This window comes from Lynx rufus, unplaced genomic scaffold, assembly GCF_022079265.1.
Source record: "Lynx rufus isolate CCGP_SWC_20201006 ecotype Redwood Valley unplaced genomic scaffold, mLynRuf1.p SCAF_6, whole genome shotgun sequence".
In the NCBI taxonomy this organism is placed as follows: domain Eukaryota; kingdom Metazoa; phylum Chordata; class Mammalia; order Carnivora; family Felidae; genus Lynx; species Lynx rufus.
The window spans coordinates 70,950,726-70,975,191 of NW_025814878.1; the positions used below are offsets into that span (position 1 = coordinate 70,950,726).

A 24,466-nucleotide genomic window follows, 5' to 3' on the forward strand; every position below is an offset into this window, starting at 1 on the left:
ATAAAATAATTTGTGACTGAAACAGAATTTCAAGTATAAAGTAGTCCCATGATACAGTCTCAAGAAACCATGTCACAGCTTTGTGATTTTTCTTTAAAGAATTGTTTGCTTATATTTTGGGCTAAAGTATGGGGTTTTTGGTAAATTTTGCTTAACAAATATTTATTGTGCACAGCGCACTCCACAGAAAACAGACATTGGCATGACTGTTGCCATCGTCAAGGAGCTTCGGTATGGTAGGAATTTACGAGGGATACACCTCTAACCTGAATACCCAGCGGGAACAAAATGCCTCAGATTTTAAAACAGAGGGAGACCACATCAGCCTGCACTTAAAAGGGAGCAGAATTTATTTCAGGGATGCAGTATCAACTTTTTTTAAACCTCATTTTTTATAAAATAGATAAATGAATAAAGCAAATGTATGGTTTATTGATTACTGAGCGTGGATTTTGGTCAGGAAAAGGATGGGTCTGTCTCTGCATTTGTTGCATGGGATTCTCTTGTAACTGAGTATCACCTGCAGTTCTCTGCAGGGTGGGTGTGGCTTGTAAGAGAAGTCTTGTAGGATTGTCCTGAGGAATCATACTGTGCTGTTGGAAGTACCAGTTGACCCTTGAACAATCCCAGGGGTTAGGGGCATTGACCACCCATGTAGTCAAAAATCTGAGGCTAACTTTTGACTCCTCCAAAATTTAACGACTAGTAGCCTACTGTTGACTAATAGTGACCAGAAGCCTTACTGGTAACCTAGTCAGTTAACACGTATTTTATGCTACATGTGTTATGAATCATATTCCTTACAATAAAGTGAGAAAAGAAGGTTACTAAGAAAATCATAAGGAAGAGAAAATACATTTATGGTACTGTACTCTTAAAAAAATCTGTGTGAAAGTGGACCCTTGCAGTTCAAACCCATGTTGTTCAAAGGTCAGCCGTACCACCCTCAAGTCTGCGCTGCCCCAGTGTGGCTTAGCTTCTGTCCCGTGGCACATTGTCTTTGGTTGCCTCATACCTCTTCGGCAGCACTCGCCACTTTTTCTGAATGCTAGGCAGCCCACTTTGGCCACTATATAAAATTTTTTTTCCTGAGGTACGACTGGAATCATAGTGATAATATGTAAATATGGACAGTGAATGTATCATAAAGGTTTCTCTCTTATAAACTCAAGTCTCACCCTAGTAATTTAATGCATGCATGGTGTTCTTTGGTAGCTTAGGTAAGTGTGATGGAATTTTTTTTTTTTTTTACTGTTTTCTCTCATCTGCCACTTAGGTGGTAAGTATATTTATTAGGACCCATCAGAATTAAAATCCAGGTGAAGTATGCATTTTAGCAGCTTCGTGTTTCAAAATATACATTTATGTTATTGCCTTCAAATGCTGTGTAGAATGAGTACATTTTTGAGACATTGTACTAGGAAAGAAGAATTAACATGAGGCTTAGCTTTCCTGTAATTTGTAATTTTAAAGAGTGATATTGGTACCAGAAAACCAATAAAATTCAGAATAGGACACAGAATTCCATAGAAAAAAATAAGCTCAAGAAAAAAATAAATGCTTTGGGTAAAACATGTATTTATGTGTTCATGTGTAAAGATACTGTAATTTCATTTTAATTTGGTTATTGGTTATTGTCAAAGCAATTTTGGGACTCCTGTTTTAGTAAGCAGGTTTAAAAGTTTAAAACTTGAAATGAAGTTTTGTGTGTAATGATTAATATCATTGTTGAATTTCTTCTACTTTCATAGATTTGATCCAGGCTACCAATGAGACCAATGTTAATATTCCTCAGATGGCCGACACACTCTTTGAGCGGGCAACAAACAGTAGCTGGGTGGTTGTATTTAAAGCTTTAGTCACAACACATCATCTCATGGTGCATGGAAATGAGGTAAAGGAAGTAAATGAAGTAAACTTAACTTTTCTTTTTTTGGGTGGGGGAGGGAGGCTTTTATGGAGGGTTCTTTGACTTTTCACTAATTAGGAGAAGAAGAAGAGGAAATATATGATTCAAAATCATGGGGAGGAGTATAATTCTAATCTTCTCGTTAACTATTTTTCAAAAAATAAATGTTAGACATTCTTTTGGAGACACTGAAATATTAAATATTACTGGTACTTAAAGTGTATATACCATATAAATGCATTAGTGGGCAAAAATGTCAGGAGAAAGGAACAATGAAATAATTTTTCCCATTAGGAATAGTCTTTAAATGAAAATTGCTTTCATAAAGATGCTTAATTTTGGAAAATATTAATAAAATAAAAATTACCCATTTTATATGGGATGCCTACTGAATCATATTAAATTGCAGTGTTTCTGTTATATAAGAAATGAAAGGTCATAAAATTTAATTCTAATTCAATGAGTACTTTTCAGTCTTTTTTCCCTTTCAGAGAAAGTCAGAGTGAGAAGCTTTATAACTGAGTAAAAAATAAAATCATTATGACAATTTGTAGCATCCTTTGGTATCAGAAATTGCTTAAAGGTATGATTTGGGAATATTGTTTTCATTCTAATTTTTGTTTTTCAGAGATTTATTCAGTACTTGGCCTCTAGAAATACACTATTCAATCTCAGCAATTTTTTGGACAAAAGTGGATCCCATGGTGAGAATATTTATGTTTTCTAATTTTTTGGATAATGCTTTTGATGCAGGTTTTTTTAATTTTTGAAGTGAGGTTATTAATCTGTAATTAGTGTGGCTGATAGTTCTGTTGGGTATTTAGGAAAGAGCTTAAAAGTAATTATATTGTTACTTTGTAGAGCTTCAAAATATTTAATTTTTAGACAACTCAGCATATAGATAACATTAACTTTACTTTTTGTCTTTTTCAGTGTTTACCTTAATAGTCAGTATTCTAGACCCACAATTGTTTATGAAAGTACAAAAGGCAATGAAATGAAAGGTACTTTCCCAATTAAAAAAAAAAAGATTCCAGCCTTGAAGCAACGTTCTTCATAAATTAGAATTTGAACTGCAGTCATGTGTCCATTCATCATACTTACTGGTTGCCTATCATGTATAAGACAAGCGCATCAAGCAGGTAGTCCTCAGGTAGCTATGCGTATTAAGACGGAAACAGCCTGTTTTTTGATGATAAACAAAAATGCAAGGAAAATCAGAAAAGATAATTAATCTGTACAAGGATGGTAGTATAACGAAATTGAAATGTCTTAGAATGTCTCATGCCTAAAGTATTTTTGCTTGCAGTAGGATTTAAAATGAGGCCTTTCTGATACACTTAGTGACCTCATTCTAGCATTATTTACATTTGGGGAATTTAAAAAAAATTGGTACTAACCAAAGCACAATTGAAGGTATTTTATTAATTAGTTTTACTTCTTCTGCCCCTCTCCCCAGGTTATGATATGTCTACCTTCATAAGGCGCTATAGTAGATATTTGAATGAAAAGGCTTTCTCTTACAGACAGATGGCATTTGATTTTGCCAGAGTGAAGAAGGGGTATGTTTGGGGTTTTTTTTCTTCCTCATATTTATTTGAACAGAGTAAGTCTTTGGGGAATACTCGACTTTCCTTAACTAAGCTTAAATGCCAAATAATTTGGTCATGAAGGCCCAGTTTACAATCACCTGAAAAAAGAGACTCAATAGTATTTTAGAACTCAGCCTTGAGATTGTAATATGTATTACTTCATGTATATTTTCATGCAGAAAATCTAATTTGCTGCCCAGAGTTGACGTGGTATAACATTTTATTTGTTAAAATCAATTCAAAATTCTTAAACACATATATTCCTTTAAATAATTTTAAATGGAGAAATTTTAAACAAAGGTCATTCCAAGTTCAAAGTACAGTGGCTCTAGTTGACAGTAGTTATTTCAGTGTGTTTTGATTGAGGCAAAACTGAACACACACACACACACACACACACACACAATTGAACTGATTAGTAATACCATGGATTTAGAAAACCTCATCGAAAGAGAAGCACTTGATTTTAATACATGATTATCATTTATTTCCCTCTAAATTGATGCTGAATTTCATCAGAAGTGTTCTGCCATAAATTTGTGCAGATCTTGTATCTGTTCCTGATTTGAAATAATGGCAAGATATTGTAAGTTTAATATTTTAGTCTCAAGAATCCACACAAAAAGACAAAATTCTATTTTTTTTCTAATACTGACCCAGGCTTAGCTTTGATACACTTTTTTTTATCATGGTGGTGAACAATATAAACTTGCCCATTCAAAATAATTAGCTTCTTGTGAGTGAACATTTTATAGAATGTTCGGTTTTTACTTCATCTCCTTCTCATTATGGATGATTCTAGTTTACATGCTTTCCTCTGACTTCCTACATGGGCCTGGGCAGCCATGGCTGTTGTTCCCAGCTGCATTGCGGCCTTTCTGTAGTAGGTCCATAGCCTTCTTAGGAACTTCTACACCCTTTTATGGGCACTTAAGGATACTTTGGGATGCTTTCCCTACCCTCGAAGTGGGAGAGACCCTGAAAGTTGCCATCATTAGCCTGTTCACATCACCTGGGTATTTCCCTCAGTTACTTCAATACTGCCATCACTGGATGCAGGGGCCCCCTAAGAGGCCTGTGGGTAGGCACAGGGTTCAGTGCCTTCTCTGATGCACCCTCCGTCATGAACCTCTGGTTGTGTCCTCTGCAGCTAGTTAAATTCTGTCTCCTTTTGGCCAAACTGTGCATATCCGCTTGCAGTTTTCTCCCCTTGATAGTTAATAGTATACACTCTGCACTCCCAGCCCTACAGGTTTCAAAAGCTTCTAAGACATGTGTTCTCTCTTTCTCTCAAAAACAAGCCAATAAACTGGCATTCACAAAACGTATACCTCTGTTATAGATTTGGAAAAGTACATCCAATAATTCAACTGATCTCTTTTATCCAGACCACACTGCTTTCTTCCTTAGGGCAATGCAGAGAAAAAGAAAGCATTGCCTGTGTGATTGAGGAACGAGAACGGGTAAGAGGAAGTAGTGTAGAGAGGGTAATCAACTACAGCCTCTTAATATCTCAAAATCATCCTGTAAGATTAACAGGGAAATGGTGGGGGGCAGCTTAGAAGAATGCATGTGGTCTTGAGTTTTCCATATACATGTGAGTTTTATCTTTCTCTTTTTTTAAAAAAATTGCAGGGCCGATGGTGTAATGAGGACAATGGCTCCTGAAAAGCTACTAAAGAGTATGCCAATACTGCAGGGACAAATTGATGCGCTGCTTGAATTTGATGTATGTATCTCACTAGAAAATGTTTCTTACACAGTCAATACTGTCTTTTGTTTGAAGGTGGGCTACAGGTAAAGCTGGGAATATGCTCAGGAAGCAGATTTAGATCTCCCCCGTTTCAATGAACTAGAAGAACACTTCGTTTAGGCTCTTCGCACAGTAGAGATGACCTTGGTTGCCCAGTTTGGGCACTTTACCAGGTGTTTACTTAAGTCATGGAAAAATACAAATGGTGTGTTCTCAGAACCCCACTTCAGAACAGGATGATGGTCTTCTGTTGTGTTTGACAGGATGAAGAAGCTACAAGATGAACCTTTAGGCAGCTAAATAACTTAACCTGCTCTTAGAGGCCATTTTATATAGATAGCTTAGATGATACGATCCACCAAAGAGAATTATCTTTGCTTTGTCATCATCTTTCTTCCTAGCGATACCAATGTGATATGTGTCTTAAAAGCATACCTGTATCTTGTGTGTGATAAGTACACTGACCTACATATGTGATAAGATCATGAAGAAAAGCACACACTGCGTGCGCGCGCGCACATCCACACACACACACACACACACACACACACACACACACACACACACACTGGTGAAATCTGAATAAGTGGGGAAACTGGGGAAATCTGAATAAGTACAAGTGAAACTGGGGAAATCTGAATAAAATTGGTGGATTTTAGCAATATCAATATCCTAGTTGTGATATTGTACAGTAGTTTTGCAAGATGTTGCCATTGAGAGAAACTGAATAAATTGTACATAGAATTGTATTTTTTTACAACTGCATGTGGATTTATGATTATTTCAAAATTAAAAGCTTCAGTAAACATGTCTGATTCACAAAAATAAAATATTCTGACACGTGAGAAGATTCTTGACTCACATTAGCTTTCCTCTCTTTTGGTGGTTGCCTGAAACAAAGATTTCCCTCCAATATTAGTAACTTAAAATTTCTGCTAACATTACACAGTTTAATCTGTAACTGAGTCCTGGTCACAACATTCATCTCTTGTGAAATTTCAGTAAAATCAGCAAAACATCTTGTTTTTTTGATGGATTTTACAGTAAAGATTTCACTAAGTATTTATGGAATTGCTTCTCTTAACTTTTTTTTCCTCTTTATTCATTTATTTTTCTTTGCTTTTCTTGCCCTTAAAAACAGTGCTGTCTTGGGGGGGTGGGGTCATACAGGTAAAAAGAACAGACCCGTGAGGAGTTGGGAACAAGGGTTGGGGATGAGGAGAAATTATTCTTCTTTGCATTTGTGATTAGAGTATTTGGTGGATGGGTGAATGTTATAAGTCTCAAGAATTATTTTGGAGGTCGGTGACTAAGGTGTCTACTCCCCATGTGTGTGCTTCCTCGCTAAGTCACTTCAGGTCCCTTTGAACCCTTCCACAGAGACCTTTACATAGGGGAAGTGGAAGAATATAATATAGCATAGTAAAAGTAACAAAAGACTAGATGTTTAGAAGTGTATTTGATTGACCTGTGGATCATTGGTCAAATAGGATGTATAGATGTCTTATAATTGATAGGACTAACTCCACTGACTGAAACTGAAGCAAAAAATATATATACAGTCCATCTTTTAATATTGGTAGAGTTACTAAAAGAGTTATACAAATTTATAGAATGTGAATTAATTTCTTAGTAATCATTTAAAACATTTCCATGTGCTCTGATAAAAATTGTCATTTAATGACATGCAATTAACATTAAATTTTTATCTTTTTTTAGGTGCATCCAAATGAGCTAACAAATGGTGTCATAAATGCTGCATTTATGCTTCTTTTCAAAGATCTTATTAAACTTTTTGCTTGCTACAATGATGGCGTTATTAACTTACTTGGTATGTAGAACTGCTAATGGTATGGTATCTTTGAATAAAGACTGTATCAGAATGCAAAGATTTGGATACCATAGACTTACTATGTAATAATCTAAATATATGATTCATCGAGGTCACATTTCTCTGTTCTTAGTCAAGAGTAAATGCAGGAAACAGCACTGTAGATGTTTTAAGCAGGAAGGGATTCTTTACAGGGATTTTGGTGCTTACAAAGTATTGGAATTACTGAAGGTTCTAGGCTTTGCCTCTTGGACTAAGCCCCAATATGTTCTACTCTACTGTGCTAACAGCTACCTCTGGTACCACCTGTAGAGATGTGTAGGGAATAGGAAGCCACTTGTCACCTCATCAAGTATAAGGGGTACTCCAGCTCCTAGGGTCCTTGACCCATATAACCCAAGTATAAGGGGTACTCCAGCTCCTAGGGTCCTTGACCCATATAACCCAACAGTGGTGAGCAAGGTACCATATCCTGGCCAGTGGTTCAGAGCATATACTAGAGTGTTTAACTTCTTAAGGTATCTTCTTCGATACCTTTAAAATAGTGTCTTCTGTAGACCATTCCATCATTATGTAAGGTCAGCTATTTCTGGACTGAAGGGATTCATGCTACGACTGACAAATTCTGTGGGATGCATCTGTTGTCTCACTTCTTGTGCAGTAAAATAGAAGTAGGATTGTGTGAGATACCGTGATGGGGAATAATTCCACAGATGGTGGCACTGGCAAAGCACTATGGGCAGAGGTGATAAATCCATATCCAGGATGAATTATCTATTATGCTCTTTTCCTTGGTAAAAGGAATTAATCCTTAACCTGGTACTTGGAGGATGACTCTGTACTCCCTGGATTATGATGCCATGGTAGAAGTTCAGCATTGATCTCTGCTTTTGACAGACTAAGGGCTTAGCAACAGTGGCAGATACATCAGACTATGTGGTTGGACCTATTCACAACCTCCATTCTGATGTAATCACTTTGTTCATCAGTGTATGGAGTCCTCTTATCCCCCCGATCGTTGAGAACCTTTTTGTGGCATATGGCCTTTGGTCTACATTTGCATGGAATGAAAATAGTCTCATGCTCTTTATCCTTTCTGAGAGGTCCACCCACTCCTTTCCTCCAGACCTTGTCACCCATCTTCCAGTTTTATTTTTTCTAAGTCCCTGGTCATCCAGGCCAGCATATTTTGGGGGTAGTTCCATTTGTCTCACCATCTTTCCTTTGACCTAAAGTAGAATTCAGATTGATACACTGTTTGAAGTTTGGCCTACAGTGAAAGATTTCTTTCCACTCTCAAGGTCATCCCTTTGTGGGGATTTAATGATTCAGCAAACCACTTTTCATTAGTGCCAGCATGAGAAACCATCTCTAAACCAACCTTGAATTCTTTTTATCCTCAGTCTGCTGGTTATGGGGAGCTCCCCAGAGGGATTGGAGGGAGAAATGCAGTGCAGAAGAGTCAGTGTGCTGGGAATATGAGCCATCTGTCTGTACAGCCTGCACGGGTATTCAGAGTTGACTTGAGGCTGACCTCTTCCATACCACTCTCATTTGATGATAGAGTGTTCTTGCGCTTGCCCAGCTTATGGGTCTGTAAATTAGATAACAATTGAGGTCTTATGATCAGTTGATATTCTATGGTTAGAATCTCAGCCTCTATAAGCAAGCCAAGAACAGTTTTTCCAAAGGAGATTAGTTACTGTCTGAAGAAGACATGGCGCTGCTCCAAAGCATCAGAGGCCTCCACTGTATTTTCCTATTGGAGTGTGCCAGATGCATTCTGCAGCATTTGGATCTGCCGCAGACACTTTTGAGTACTTTTAGGTTTGTGGGAACAAAGGCCCATGCGGCTCTAGTTTGGAGCAGTTGCAGAACCTTCCCCTGATCTGGATCCTACTTATATCTGACACCATCCCTGATACTCATTTTAGAGCAGAGCACACACATATTGTATATGTTACCTCCAAAACTAAAAAAGCTCAGCAAAACTTTTGCCTACATTTTAGTTATAGGGGATGCGTGAAGCAATTTGTCTTTGACATGGAGGGGACCTCTGGACCCTAAGAAACTTTGTTGATGTGGCAGGTCTCTGAACTTTCATAAATTCTGTCTCCCACCCCATGACATACATGTGACTTATCAAGGCATCCAGCATTACTGAAATTCTTGCCCACCGGGTACAGTCAGCCTGATATCGTTAGCGTGATAACCCATGGGATCATGACAGCTAGAGAGGTTGATATCCTTGAAATAAGACAGCAAGTGTATGATATCATCCCTGCCAGATGGAAGCAAACTACTTCTGATGGGCTCTGTTTATTGAGATAGAGATAAAAGAGTTTGCTGGTTTGATAGCTGCCCATCAGGTGTCAAGAGTGATGCTGATTTTATGCTGGTAAGGAGGATACATCTGGGAGTCTGCAAGTCGGGGTCATCACCTGATCAGATTCACAGTAACCTATTGTAAATCTCTATCCACAACCCGTTTCACAGACTAGATATGCAGGTTAATTGAGGAAATGATGGAATTGCTACCCCTGTGTCTTTCAAGAGGTCAGGAAACCAGTGTGGGGACTCTGCTAGTTTCATAGTGTTTCTATTAGAAATATATATTCAGGAAACTGGGGAAATAACCACAGATAGTGTAATATATCCACTGGATGCACTTTTCTTTTATCATCTAATCCCAAAAAAACTTCAACTCAAATTGGTAGAATGAATAGTGACATTTTGGGTCCACAGGGAGTAGCATCAGCTTAGCGTCAGTGTTCCTGAAAAGTCTGGGTGTGTCCCCTTCCCCTGGGTATAGTCACCCTGGTAAGGGTCCCTTTTGCAGAAGAGTAAGAAAAAGTGCTCTTGGCTGTGTTTTGAGGACATTTCTCAAGAATATTTGGAAAGCTTATTAAAATTCAGCTTGCTAAACCTCAACCCAGACTTTCTAATTCAGTAGGTCTGAGGTAGGGCCTGAGAGTTTGCATTCCTGGTAAGGTCCTGAATGGTGCTCTTGCTCCTGGTCATGGACTTCAGTTTGGGAATCACTATTTTAGAGCTACTTCCAGATACTCAGGCTAGCTTTTGAATCACTGTTTTGTGGCATGTTCACCCAAATTGACAAATTATCAATTATATCCAAAATCTAATTAAATACACTTTTCTTCCTGGTCAGAACCTTTAGAATCTATACCAGCTGTCTACATTTTTATCAGTGAGGGTTTCCAGATTCACAGGGAAAAATTCAAGATGCCCACTTACTTAAATTTGTATTCAGATCAACATAAATAATTTTTTTATGAGAGAGAATGTGCATTTGCATGCATGTGGGGGAGGGGCAGATGGAGAGGGAGAGAGAGAGAGAGAGCCCGCCCCGAACAGGCTCCATGCCCAGGGCAGAGCCCCGTGTGGGGCTCGACCCTACGACTGTGAGATCATGACCCCAGCCAAAAGCAAGAGTGAGACACCAAACCAACTGAGCCACCCAGGAGCCCCATGAATAATTATTTTAGTAAGTCCCATGCAATATTTGAGACATACTTATACTAAAAAGTTATCTATTTACAATTTAAGTTTAAGTCAGTGTCTTGTATTTTATCTGGCAACCCTACTGCCAACAGAAATTTGTAAGAACTTGCACTTCTTTTAGCCTGTATCTTTTTTCCTCCTGGGTCAGACTTTGTACTTGTCTCCCTAGGGCATGCTGGCTTCTAATTCTAGGTATTTAGGCAGTTGGCAAAGAGAAAGGAGTATGAAGTAGATGGATTGGACATGAGAAAATTTTTCATTCCCTCATGAAAGGTGGCTTGATTACAGGATCTCCAATCAGCGCAGGAACAGCCTCTTCAGACAGAGAAAGAAAAGCTTCTTCTAGCAAGAGTAGCTCACTTTGGTTTGAATCTACCCAAGCACTCTCCTTTCCAATTTTCCTTCTCAATAAACATCCTAACTTTCACAAAGGAGACTGTGGTGAGGCTGGGAATTTAACTTAACGACATATGTTGTAATTCAGCAACCTACAAGATTAGACTCTGACTTTGAGTGATGACAGGCCTGTGTCTGCCAGAGATAAGATTAGTTGAGGGCACTTTTGGAGTATCACTGTCTGACTGGTGCCTTGAGCCAGTAATTTAAAATCCTGTGTTGTCGTTGTTCTTTGGAGTAACCATTCACTCTATATTCTGTTTGCCTTATTCCCATCATGGTGGTCTGTCTCAGCAGCGGCTTGGTCTGGTAAGCTTCATTTTAGCTGCTCATTTGAGAAAAACAGAGGTGATGATTTCAGTAATTATTTTACTCCTGCATGGCACAGACTGTGAGAATCAATTTTTTGATAGTTGTGGGCGGTCATCACTGCCTTCGGATCCAGCCGGTTACACATCTAATCCCAGATTCCTATCTTTGACATTTTTGAGGGCCTGATTTCTACAACCACTTCAAATACCAAATACAATGTACTTACTCAAGAAACAGAAACCACTCGACATACTCTAAATTTAGAAAAGGATCTAATGTAGGGAGGTGGGTGCTTAAGTAATTATCAGAAGCCTTTAAGGACCTGGTCTAGGCTCAGCCTCCTGAATGACTTCCAGAACAATAAATTCTCACACACCAGGGAAGCTACTATTTCTGAAGTACACGGAAAATAAGAAGCTGCTGCCACCACCTGAGCTGCCTTGCAGCCTGAAGAAGCTAGAGAACGGACACCTGAGGCTACCTTCCAGGAAGTAGGGAGTCACATCAAGTAGGAGTAACCACTACTCAAAACCTGGGAAGCTGGAGGGTGGGCCGTGGAGTGCTGCCAAAAGATAATGTATCTCACACTTCTAGGAACTTTCTTGTGACAGAAATAGCTAAAAATGTGCAGGAAAATAGTTTCTGCCTCCATTTTACCTTCCAGATCTCTCACAGGTCTGTCTAATTTACAGAACTGATTTTGCATCTAGCTTCCTGGCTTCTCATGAGTCTAGAAAGAGAGAAAATGGAGGTTGGGTAAGGCAATCAGACACACTGGTCTTAGAGATGTTGCCTTATTGGGGAAAGATACCTGCCCTTAATATGTAATGCAACACTGTGTTACCTTTATTTCAGGTGAGAGTGTTTCTCAGTAAACCAAATAACAGATCTTCCTTCCCTTTTTTTTGGGCTTATTTTACTCTTCTTACCACTCATAAATTTGAGTTTTTGTTGAAGTTCATTTCTAGCCAGTTTTTTGTGTGTATGTTTTTCATTGAAAACCCTATGGTTTCCTATGGAGATATGAATCTCCAATCTGTTGTTTAAGCCCTTACCTTTCTTCCAAGCTTCAGTTTTGCAGGCCTTATTTGTAGATATTGAAATTTAGATACTGTGTTTTTAAAATTCAGCAATCTCTAAAAAATGAACTCTTGAATTTGCCCTTCCTAATCTCCTTATTTCTGTTGATATATGTCCTTTAAAACTAAAACCTGCTATCTTTGAGTTGCTCGTCTTAACGCCTTAGCCAGTCAGAAATGAAGTTCTGCTGATTTATACTTGTGCCCTCTCACTAGTGTGTTTCCTTGTTTGTTTCCTACTTCTGCTTCAAGAACATTGGACTTACTGCCTTTACAATTTTCTTAGCAATTAAACATGCGAAGCCAGGGGCACCTGGGTGGCTCAGTTGGTTAAGTGTCTGACTCTTGATTTCGGCTCAGGTCGTGATCTCACGGTTCATGAGATTGAGCCCTGCGTCGGGCTCCGTGCTGATAGTGCAGAGCCTGCTTGGGATTCTCTCCCTCTCGCTTTGCCCCTCCTCTGTACCCCACCCCCAAAAGTAAACAAACTTTAAAACCATGTGAAGCCATGTGATTCTCCTTGATTGTCTTCAACATCTACTTAAATGCAGCTATTTTACTTTATTTTGACTTCAGAAAGAAGACTGTAGTAAGAATGCATTTTCTCTTTATATTAAAATAATAACCATGCAATATATATATTTTTATTTCATCTAATTTGAAAAAGATAGTCTGTTGGCTAACATTAGAAACAGAAAAGGTGAGTTGTATCTTCATATTAAAGACCTGACTTCAAAAGACGTAGAGGTGTGCATTCTTGCCTCATCATATTCTGGTGTTGAGTGGCCTTCATTCAACGTTGCTGTCAAATTGCTCATGTGAAAGTAACATTCTAGAAGATATGTTCACTTGATATCCTGAGTGTTTTGAGACAGGTATGGTTTTTTTGTTTGTTTACTAAGTAGTGCTGGGAGTTAGGTTTATAAATGCACTATGGGTTAGTTTTAATTAAAGACTTCACAAACAATTCTCTGCATCTAATGTTGGAATCAATAGTGGTGCTGCAAATCTTTGCAAACATTTTATCACTATGATGAAACTCTGATGTGCGAGCAAGAAGATGCTTTCCTTCTGATGAATGCTCATTAGTAATAGTCCACATGCACAGCCTCAGTGTACTTCACAAGATGAGATTCCTTTTCATCTGGTTCTTTTCATTAGGACAGTTGTTCTATGAAAATTAATACTAATATGACAAGGGAATTTATCAACACATTATAAAGATTATGTTACAAAGGCCAGATTTGAAATTTAATACTGAAAATCAACATATGTTATCTTTAGTATGAAATAAAGACAGAGGCTCCTTTCTGGATGACCCATCCCTTCTGTTAAGGGTATTAATTCCTCGGGGTGCCTGAGTGTCTCAGTCGGTTAAGCGTCTGACTTCAGCTCAGGTCATGATCTCGCAGTTCATGGGTTTGAGCTCCACATCAAGCTCTGTGCTGACAGCTCAGAGCCTGGAGCCTGCTTCAGATTCTGTCTGTCTGTTTGTCTGTCTGTCTCCATCTCTCTCTCACACACAAAAATAAGCATTTAAAAATTTTTTTAAAAGAATATTAATTTCTCAGGGCGCCTGGGTGGCTCAGTCAGTTAAGCATCCAACATAGGCTCAGGTCATGATCTCACAGTTCATGGGTTTGGGCCCCGCGTCGGGCTCTGTGCTGACAGCTCAGAGCCTGGAGCCTGCTTCAGATTCTGCGTCTCCCTCTCTCTCTCTGCCCCTTCCCCGCTCATGTTCTGTCTCTCTCTGTCTCATGTGTCATTACCACTGTTACAGAAACAATTATGAAATTATAACCTAAAGCCATAATAATTTCATATCTTTTGTTACCATATCCTAAATTACCATGAAAGGTAAGAACAATTTAAAAAGTATCCGGAGGAGACAAGTTGCTCAAAATTCTGATGCATTAGTTCTAAAAATAAATTGAGATTATTCAGTTGATTCTTCTTTTTGTGTTATTGCTGAAGATCTGATGCAAAGAAATAAAGTTAGATTAGTAAAGAAAAGTAATTTAGACATTTGGAAAAAATTATTTATGTGAAGATTATTTAAAAAGAAAGAAAATTATGTTTTACCAGGATAAATCATTTTTTTCAAAAGTTTAAGTTAAAAAATACTTGTTCCCTTATAGCGCCATGATTCCATCTGTAGCATTAGACAACAGAAATGGGTGGATAAAGATTATATTTGGCCAGTTTTTAAAATTGAAGCACAGCTGACACACAATGTTATATTCATTCAGATGTACAACATTTTGATTTGACGATTCTATATGTCATCACTCAGTGCTCACCGTAAGGGCAGTACCTATCTGTCAGGATACAGCGTTATTACAGTATTATACAAGGGAAGGGAAGCAGTGTTATTACAGTGTTATTGACTGCATTCCCTATGCTGTACTTTTCATCTCTGTGACTGACTTATTTTATAATTGGAAGTTTAGACCTCTTAATTCTCTTCATCTATTCCAACCACGAGTTTGTTCTCTGAATTTAAGAGTCTGTTTATTTTTTGTTTTGCTTTTTAAATTCTACATATAAGTGAAATCATATGGTATTTGTCTTTCTCTGTTTGACTTGCTTCACTTAGTGTAATACCTTTGGGTTAGATTTGGCCATTTTTTAAAAGCCTCACTTCCGTCTCAAATCTCAAGTGGAAAACAGTATGTGTTTGTTTTCTTGATCTTTTTCTTCCCTTGAATGCTACAGCGGAGGTCTGTGTTAAATGTAAAATTACCCAGACTGTCAACAGAAGGTAATGAGTAGCTACCCTCAATAATTAGTTCTTTGTGTAATTATATATTATTAAACCTTTCTTGAGAAAATTAAAAATACTTTTAAGGTAGTAAAATTACATGCTGAATGAAATTAAGAACTTTAAAATATGAGAGAATATAAAAATAGCATGAGTTTAACAATGTGAAAATACAACATAATGAAGAATAGTGAATTATCTTCAGTTATGATCTAGAGTTGTCTGGAAGCTAGGGCAGGGTCTACTGTGTCTCCATCTGCAATGTCAGTAATTATTGACGGAATGAACTGATGAATGACTGGCTGCGAAAAAAATACTGATAAAGTAATGGTTTCCTTCCAAAGATGTATGGAGAAAATACACTCACATACTGTAAGTATAATGGAGCTATAGTACCTTACTGATTGTGAATTCCAGTCTTGGGAATGCAAGAGAGAGCAGCAAACGGATCCTCTTCTGTTTTTCTGTCTAGGAAGTTGAAGGTTAAGAAAAAGGATACAATTATGTATTAGAAAGTCATGATGAGTTTGGTAAACCAAATGGTTTTCACAAAACTCCACTACTTTGTAACTAAGAGACACATTATAATGTTTGAAAAAAATCACTTATGGACAACAAAAGTATCAATTTATAAGGAGTGTAGACAATTTAAAGAATTCTTTAATTTGGATAGGTTCATTGCTTTATGATGAGCTAGCAAGAAAATAAGAATGCTGTAGAACACAATCATAACTTTTGAGATCATCAGCAAGTATTTGATAAAGCAGGGTACTGGGACATATGGATCATGAGTTTCACTTGTGACATTTCATATGTTCCTCTACTTTAATTGTGCTTTTACTGTTTAAATGCCTTCGTTTGAGACACCTAGAACATAACACTGCTCTTAAACTTTGCAGGTCTCCTTGGTTAGGTACCTCATGTGGGTTTCAAGGCCTGGTGTTTTGATCCAAACATTCATTTAGGTGTTTCGAAAATTGTGGGTTTATTTATTTATTTTTATTTTATTTTTTAATACTTATTTATTTATTTATTTATTTTTGAGAGACAGCACAAGCAGGGAAGGGGCAGAGAGAGATACAGAATGTGAAGCAGGCTCCAGGCTCTGAGCTGTCAGCACAGAGCCCAATGTGGGGCTCGAACTCACTAACTATGAGATCATGACCTGAGATAAAGTCAGACGCTTAACCAACTGAGCCACCCAGGCACCCCATGTTTACTTATTTATTTTGAGAGAGAGAGTAGAGAGCACAAGCAGGAGAGGGGCAGAGAGAAGGAGAGACGGAATCCCAGGCAGGCTCTGTGCCGATAGCCTGATGCTCACAAACCATGAGATCATGACCTGAGCTGAGATCAAGAGTCCAATGCTTAACCAACTGCGCCACCCAAGCACCCCTAGGTTTTAATTAATAGTATTAACATAAACTTAGAAGAAAATTGAATACAATAGCCTTTTCAAAATGCTTGTCTATCTCTTCCAGAAAAGTTTTTTGAAATGAAGAAAGGACAATGTAAAGATGCCCTAGAAATTTACAAACGATTTCTAACTAGAATGACGCGAGTATCTGAATTTCTCAAGGTTGCAGAGGTAAGTAATATTAAGCTTTGTTGGAAAAACATTCCAACAAAGAATATTAATTTTGTTAATATTAATTTATGTATCTGGAGTCAATAGTAGGGTTTATATGTCAAGACATTCTGTCCCAGAGCCCCAGTGTGTTAGGATTGGAAGTGCACTCAGAGGTCATGTCCTCCAGTTTCTCATCCACAACTGTATTCTGCACTCCTGCATCCCAGTTAATGATCATTCTGTGTTCAAATACAGGTGTCCTGGACACTGAGCAGATTCTCAGCTCTGCAAGGTGGTTCATCTCCCCTTCTAATTAATGGCGATCTTTGATTGTAAGGAAGGACTTCCTTTTTACTGATCCCTGTGGGAAAAAGCCCTTAGGAAAGTCTGTGTATTGTTGTTAGTGTGTAGAAGTCATAAATATGACCTTACTTTGTCAATGACTTAAACACAATGAAAAAATTAAACAGAAAATTTCATTACTTTTATGAAGTTTATACATTGTTTCTTAAGGATATCTTTGTTCTTAATCATAATAACTGTGTAACCATACAGTTGGTGTTCCTGAGGTTACCTGTAAGTTGGTGTTTTATGAAATCTAGTTATTGATGAATACTGACATTGGAAGATATGACATTGTTACTATAGTCCTTTGGCAGGATGACCAGTTGGTTCTTCTCTTACATGTCAGTGAACGAATTGTTAGCACTAACTGGAGTGCTGTGTAAGGGGGGGTTCTGAAGCATATGATGCCATGGATATTGGACATTCATGCCATGTTTCTGCTGTTTTTGCCATTTTCAGAATATAACACCAGAACAAGCGTTTTATACACACAATTCCAATGCACTCTAGTCCGTGCATTATCTATCTTTCAAATTTCATCTATTCACAAGGAATAATAATTGTCACATTCATATTAGGAGACTAAAATAATGTTATAAAGTGCTACCTCTTAACCTTTGATCCAAATAGTTTGTAATCAGAATAAAAGTCTTTTTTTGTATATAATATGGGAAGCAGTAAAGAAGAGTGTATAGGAATTACATATGCATTAAAGCATATTCATGTGTACTTCTCATGGATTTATTGATGTTGGTTGTCTTTAAGGAGGGATAGAATTGCTTGAAACTTTCACTTTTGCTGCCACACAAGTTTTATTTTTTGTATTTGATAAGATTTTCCTGTGGTTTAGCCTTAGTTATCAAAATAATCTAGTAAAATTTTCCCTTTTTTTCTGTGAAAAGATCAGTAATGCCTAAGCATCAGAGCAGAACATCCTTTCATTGTTTCATTAATTCTTGGTGCACATGCTAGTCAGTTTTCCTATCTCTTACTGTATACGTTAAGGTAAGGAGCTGGGCATGTGACAGCCTGGGGTATATGTTTCTCTAATCGCTAAGGCTGGGTTCAAGGTCTTCATGAGAAAGGGGGTATTTATTGATTCATTCTGGATTTTTTTAATGTTAATGTTTGTTTATTTTGAGAGGGAGAGTGTGTGTGAGTGAGCAGGGGAGGGGCAGAGAGATACAATCCCAAGCTGAGTGTGAAGATAGAATCCACAGTGAGTATGAAGCCTGGCGCAAGGCTCAGTCTCATGGCCATGACATCATGACTTGAGCCAAAATCGCACATTTTACTGACTGAGACAACCAGGTGCCCCATTCTGTTTTTAGATGTAAAACTTTATTTTATGTCTCTTGATAACCTCATGTCAGCCTGGGCCCATGTCAGGCTGTCGAAAAGAAAATATATAGAAATTCAATGTCATTCTGAGAGTTTCTCTTCAAATAACTGAATACAGTATTATACTTTTATTTGAACATTATGACCAGGACTTTGTTATAGAATGATACTAATTTACAAAATTATTTTTCATAGAATAAATGCTAACCCACAATGGGCTAACAGTAACCATTTGTGTTTTCTTTATTTAAGTTACATTGTTCATAATTTAGACATTAATTGTTTGAATACCAGTGTTGAGTGGTTTGGTTATGATTGGTAAATACAGAAATTTCTTAACACATGTACAAAGCTTCCCTCTCTACCAGACAGCTCTTGTGTGGTGTGCATATGTGTGGACTCATACCAAATAGTTACCTTGTAGTTAGTGCCATTTTCCTGAAGAATGTACAGAAGACTTGCAGAATGTCATTTTTAAAATACAACTGTGTATATTGGCTATTTGGCAAATGTTAATGAATTGTCTGCCATACTAAAAGAAATATAGACTTGTCAAACAACTAGTATGGAAATATTCAAATATCCCAGAATAATTGCTTAAAGTGTAGAAAACTTCCCATGTTTTGAATTCTTACAATGAAGTCTCCTAAAGCAGAGAACTGAAACTTTGTAAAATGGTTGTTTTATAGGTAATAGGCGTTTTTGCTAAACACACTTCCTTTTTTATAGAAGTAAGTTATTCTTAGTTTGCTATTCTAAGATAAATACCAAGTCGTAGGAGTTATATCTCCCAGAATATTTGCAGACAGAAAGTGATGAGATTTCTGTAATACAGCCACCCCTCAGCTCAAGCCTTCAATTACATTATGGTTCAGAAGTTCAGGTGAGTGAAAATAGCAGTGTCAAGGAAGAATTCCTAAATTATGTCTTTCTGTTCAAGAAAGTTGTGTTAACTATTTAAGAGAAACACATCACCTTTTGCCAAGAAGATCCCAATATTAAAGATCCATAATACTTTAATTTCAAACATGCTGACTTCATTCATATTAATATTTTAATGGATCACCTAAAGAGGTATTAAAATATAGAAATAAAAGGAATGAAGTTACCTTAGTTTATAATTTCCATAATTTGTAATATTTAAGTGAGTTTAGGGAAGCAGGAGTAGCTTCCCTAAAGTCAGAGTTCAGTCATTAGCAGGTAAAGTCTACACATCTGGGAGGAATCTGCAGCCTAAGTTGCTCTAGAGGGATGAGGGTCAGTGCTCTACCTCATTGGTTCTTCACACTGGGCAGTTAATGCTCCCCTCACCTCCCCAGCAACCAATGTCTTGAGACATTTTTAGTTGTCGCAACTGGAGGTGGGGGAAGTCTACAGGCATCCGGTAGGTAGAGACCGAGGATGTTGCCAGTATCCTACAGTGCACAAGACAAACCCCACCAAAGAATTATCATCCCAAGATGTGAATAGTGCCAAGGCTGAGAAACCCTGCTGTATATAGAGAGAAAGCAAAAGAAATAACTTAGTTAAGCATTTGTCACACGGGTAGATTTTCCGACCTCCAGTTTGTCTTATTGTCTTTGTAGGAGCCGAACATTTACGCTTCATGTATTGGCTTCTGCATTTCCATCAACATCAAAGCAGTTCATTTCTCAAAGAGAGAGACTTAATTTAACCCACTTTGTTCCTTTGAGCCTAAATTTCATTATTTACATAAAATGAGAGAATTTAAGTTATGATTTGTATTTTTCTCCAAATTTTTATTTTGAATTGTTTTAAAATCTACAAGAGTTGATAGAGCATATAGTGAACACCTATATACTCTCTTCGTTGATTCACTTCATTAATATATTCCCATATTTTTGCTTTTTCTTGTTCTTTCTTTCTCTTTTTCTGCTCTTCCTCCCTCCCTTACCTCTCTCCCCAAGTTACCAACACTAAAAATTCACATATGCTTTTACCTAGTAATTCCATTTCTATAAATGCATCCTACAGATGTATCCACGCAGGTGCAAAATGGTGTGTGCAACATTATGTGTAAGGCAAGAGATTGGAAGCAACTTCAGTGTTTGTTAATACATGACTCGTATAAATAAATAATAGGAAAAGATGCTGTTGTAAAAATAAGGAAACTCTATGTGTTAATGTGGATATAGGTCTAAGATACATCGTTAAATGAAAAATATAAGCCCAGTGTATGTAATACACTATTATTGTATAGTAACATGGGAAGTGAATATGTATTTATATATTTCCTGTTTCCTTGGATATACATAAGGAAACTCTGGAAGGATACATAAGCAACAAACAAAATGGTTCTCTGTGGGAAGAGGGGTGGATACTATACTCTGAACAAGTTATTAAAATGAACATTCCCTGTCCAGAGGACTTACTGAGTATAATTAATTTAAATTTAGTGTAAGAATTTTGTTTTAGGCTTTTAGTTGCCATTAGCCATGGAGGAAACCTTTACATTTTATATTTCAATTTCTTAAGTCTTTTTTTGGGTTCCAGTAAAATTCTGTGCATTTGTTATATCTAACTACATTAACAAAATCATTGCTCTGTTATATTGAGTAGAAAACTACACAAAGCATATTTTCAAAGTGAGATTGACAATTCTTTTATACCAGGATTGAGCCGTACTTAACTAATCCTGTGGGTAATCTGTTAAATGCAAAGAAATTAATTTTAAAAATTCCCATTAGTAACTTATTTTTTTTTAATCTGCAGCAAGTTGGCATTGATAAAGGTGACATTCCTGACCTCACACAGGTAAGTGATTCTCTGAATAAAAAGTATAGTATACTTTACTATACCCCTATAGTGGTACTTTACTAAACCACTATAGTGGTTTGCCATAAATTACCTAGGGCATAGTCTTGTAAGCATTTAATGCATTTTGAATTTAAGTCAGCCAACTTTCTTGGAAATTATTTTGGCTTGCTTATTTTTTCTAGCTATTGAATATATTTCTGGAGATAATGTGAAGATTTTGCTGCCCATTTAACACAGTTTCTTCTTTAAAGGCAACTGAATTTACTTATTGAGACTGTGTTTTCATTCTTCAACTTGATTCAAAATGAAACCTTGAATAATGTCTGAAAAATGCTTTATGAACAGCGACTGTTGGTAGGCATGTAGTCAGAACATTAGGAATGTTTTTTCTTCTATTCTCCTAGTTTTTAACATTTCCCAGGTATGCACTGATTCTTGACTCCCCTGTGAAGTGGAAGAAATTCTGTAAAAGAACCTTTAAAAAAAAAAGTGCTAGTGGTAGATAAGTGATTTTTCTAGGGACCATCTAGTAAGCAAAAGCAATAGTGGTGCCATCTTATCAATCTTTTTATGTGTCAAGAGGGCACACTGTAGAATCAAGACCATTCACATGTGCAGAATTACTTTGTGACTTTTCTCATAATTGGCAGGAACTGTTTTTATTTAATCAACTCTTTACTCTGTTATGGTAAATTCTATCCCAAACATGTCCTTTAACTAGAGACAGTGAGATGATAAGAGAGAATATAGAGCTTCTTGCATACCAGCAATGAATGTATGAGTTTCCTGTCTTTGTAAATAAAAACTAATTGTAATAGAAGGAAATGTTCATAATGAAAAATACCCAGTTTTTAATAATGTCAAAATGTATATAATAGACTATAATCCCTTGCAATGTTTTTAGATTTAAAATAATATTAACCTTAAATTTTTATTAAAAATTAGAGAACCCCAAAGTAATAGTCTCTGTATTTATGTTATTAAAATACCAACTAAATACCAATAATCTTTCATAAGTAAAATTTTGAGAACAGTTCAAACATGATGGCATTGTACTTTTTGCCTTAAAAGTTGGGAGATCACTGCTTCCAGTAGACAGAATATTAATATATTTTTGCTATTATGAGAAGATAGTGTTCTTTGATCAGATATGTACCTGAATAAGATATTAGTATCATTTTGGATATGGTTTAGGTATTAAGTATGTAAAGTACCATTAAAAATTTTTTATTAGATATGGACACATGCATTTAATAACGCTGTAATAAAAAGTGAAGACAATTAGTATGCTTTCATTTTAAATTATTTAATGATAATAAACATTTACATTGTAGTTTGGTAAAAAAGCCCAGATAAATAATACATAGTAACCTAAAAAAGGTAGATATTAAAATGTTTTGCTCAATGAATAGCTTTTAGAGATAGTAAATCCCCTTTATTTAAACTGTATAGACCGCTCTCACTGTGGAATAAAAGTAAAACTATCATATCAGGGAGGCTCTCAGTTAAGAAAATAGACCCTCATTTGTCTCAGTTCATACAGTGTTTGAAAGAGACAAAGTTTAAAAGAATGCTTAAATACCTTTTTGTTTTTAAAATTAGAGAATTGTAGGTATCATTGAAAGAAGGATTCACATACTTGGGTTTAATTTTTAATGTTACTGTAGTATTCATTATCACTTACATAATCTCTTCTCAAAAAGTCCAGAGACATATTGTTTAACGTTGTACATTGTGTTACTCTAATTTGGAGAACAGATATCCAGTCCTTAAAGAAGGTAAAGTTGTGCCCTGGGTATTCTGTGGTAGAGATTCATTAGAATCTGGTATCATTTTTTCCTCTGCTATTTTAGTGTCCTTAAGAGCCACATAAACTTCCATATTAACATTTATTCCTAAATTACTTCTTCACACACACTTAAGCATTCCCTAGTTAATTTCTCCAGCATATACTTAAATCTCAATACAAGAGTATTGAGTGCTTCTGAAATTTCTCAGTAAGTAACCTAATTGTGATTTCTGTTAGGATTGTGACAGAGCTAAATATACTTCCTAATTCTTATTTGGAACCCCTTCCATAGGTCTACTGGAGGCTTCTAACTGATCTGGCAGTTAGACCATACCACTATGATGGTATGGTCAGGCAGAGCTGGAATGTGAACTATTCTAGGGTTAGTCCTTTAGACAGTGTTAGACCATGGTTAATCTGGAAATGGGTCAGAGATACCACGTGGTGTGGACTCAGTTTAACACCTTTGAGATTAGGTTCTCTCTGCCAGCTCCTGTGTGGCCATTACAGCCACTGAATCTAGCTGTGGCAGTGAACCAAAATACCCAACATGGAAGAGGGCTAAGGAGGAGCTGGAGGTCAGAAGGCTACCTACTGACTGGGAGTAAGAATAGGCTGCTTGTAACTGGAAAGATGAGAATTCTTACAGCAAGGTGGAGCAGAGGAATTCAATGGACATCATTTTGGTTGGAAAATGCACAATAAATACCAGTGTGGTCATCTGCAGCCCTCTTTAAATAATTGTGCATATAATATCATCAGAACTGCATTTAAATGATTTATGAACATCAATGAACTTTTAACAAAACATTCAAAAGTGCTATATTGGGTGAGAAGAAGAATAATACAGTATCAGAACTGCTTCTTAGCACTTTCAAATGGTTTCTGAGATCTAATGATGAAAAATTTGAAGGATCTTTTGGTTGCTTTTTTTCCTGTTTGGTTTTAATGATGCATTAGAATCTAAAGTATCTGAATTGTAGATGAATGCTTCCTTTTTGATCCTGGGCTCACAAGTCGGATTTAAATTTGTTCCAAGAAAAGGATTTTCAAAATATCATTTCCTGTTTGGAGTGTGTATATGTGTATGTGCATTCCAAATTTAAAATACCTCCGTTTATGAAAAACATCTTAGGTTTTCTTATTAGGAATTCTGGTTGATCTGAAAACTGCTGGTAAAGAAAAGTTAAAAAAAAAAAAAACACAATTGTCCCACTGATGAATGGATAACTGTGATACATTGCTATTACCTGTTAGCTTTCACAGGCTGACTCTGGTCTTTGGGTTGGTGTTTTCCACCTGATTGGCCCGTTGACTTCAGCATTTTTAAAAATAAGGAACTAAAGATAACTGCTAATTGTAGTTTGTTATTTTAAGTTCCTTTTCCAACAGCAGAGGTATTCTCAAAGTTTTGTTCCTTGGAAATTTGAGACCGTTTTTGTTTATTTGTCTACTATATGCCAAGTTCTACTCCATGCCATAGATAGA

General features: G+C 36.7%; 1 protein-coding gene across 1 annotated transcript in view; it reads left to right on the forward strand.

Annotated features, from left to right (window-relative positions):
- Nucleotides 1–24,466, forward strand: part of SNAP91 (synaptosome associated protein 91) — a 146,014-nt gene that overhangs the window by 46,987 nt on the left and 74,561 nt on the right. Inside the window, exons 2-8 of the mRNA XM_047102763.1 lie at nt 1,752–1,894; nt 2,538–2,613; nt 3,369–3,471; nt 5,137–5,230; nt 6,974–7,085; nt 16,637–16,743; nt 21,145–21,186. Coding sequence (XP_046958719.1) covers nt 1,752–1,894; nt 2,538–2,613; nt 3,369–3,471; nt 5,137–5,230; nt 6,974–7,085; nt 16,637–16,743; nt 21,145–21,186 — 677 coding nt within the window. The remainder of the gene's footprint in view (nt 1–1,751; nt 1,895–2,537; nt 2,614–3,368; nt 3,472–5,136; nt 5,231–6,973; nt 7,086–16,636; nt 16,744–21,144; nt 21,187–24,466) is intronic.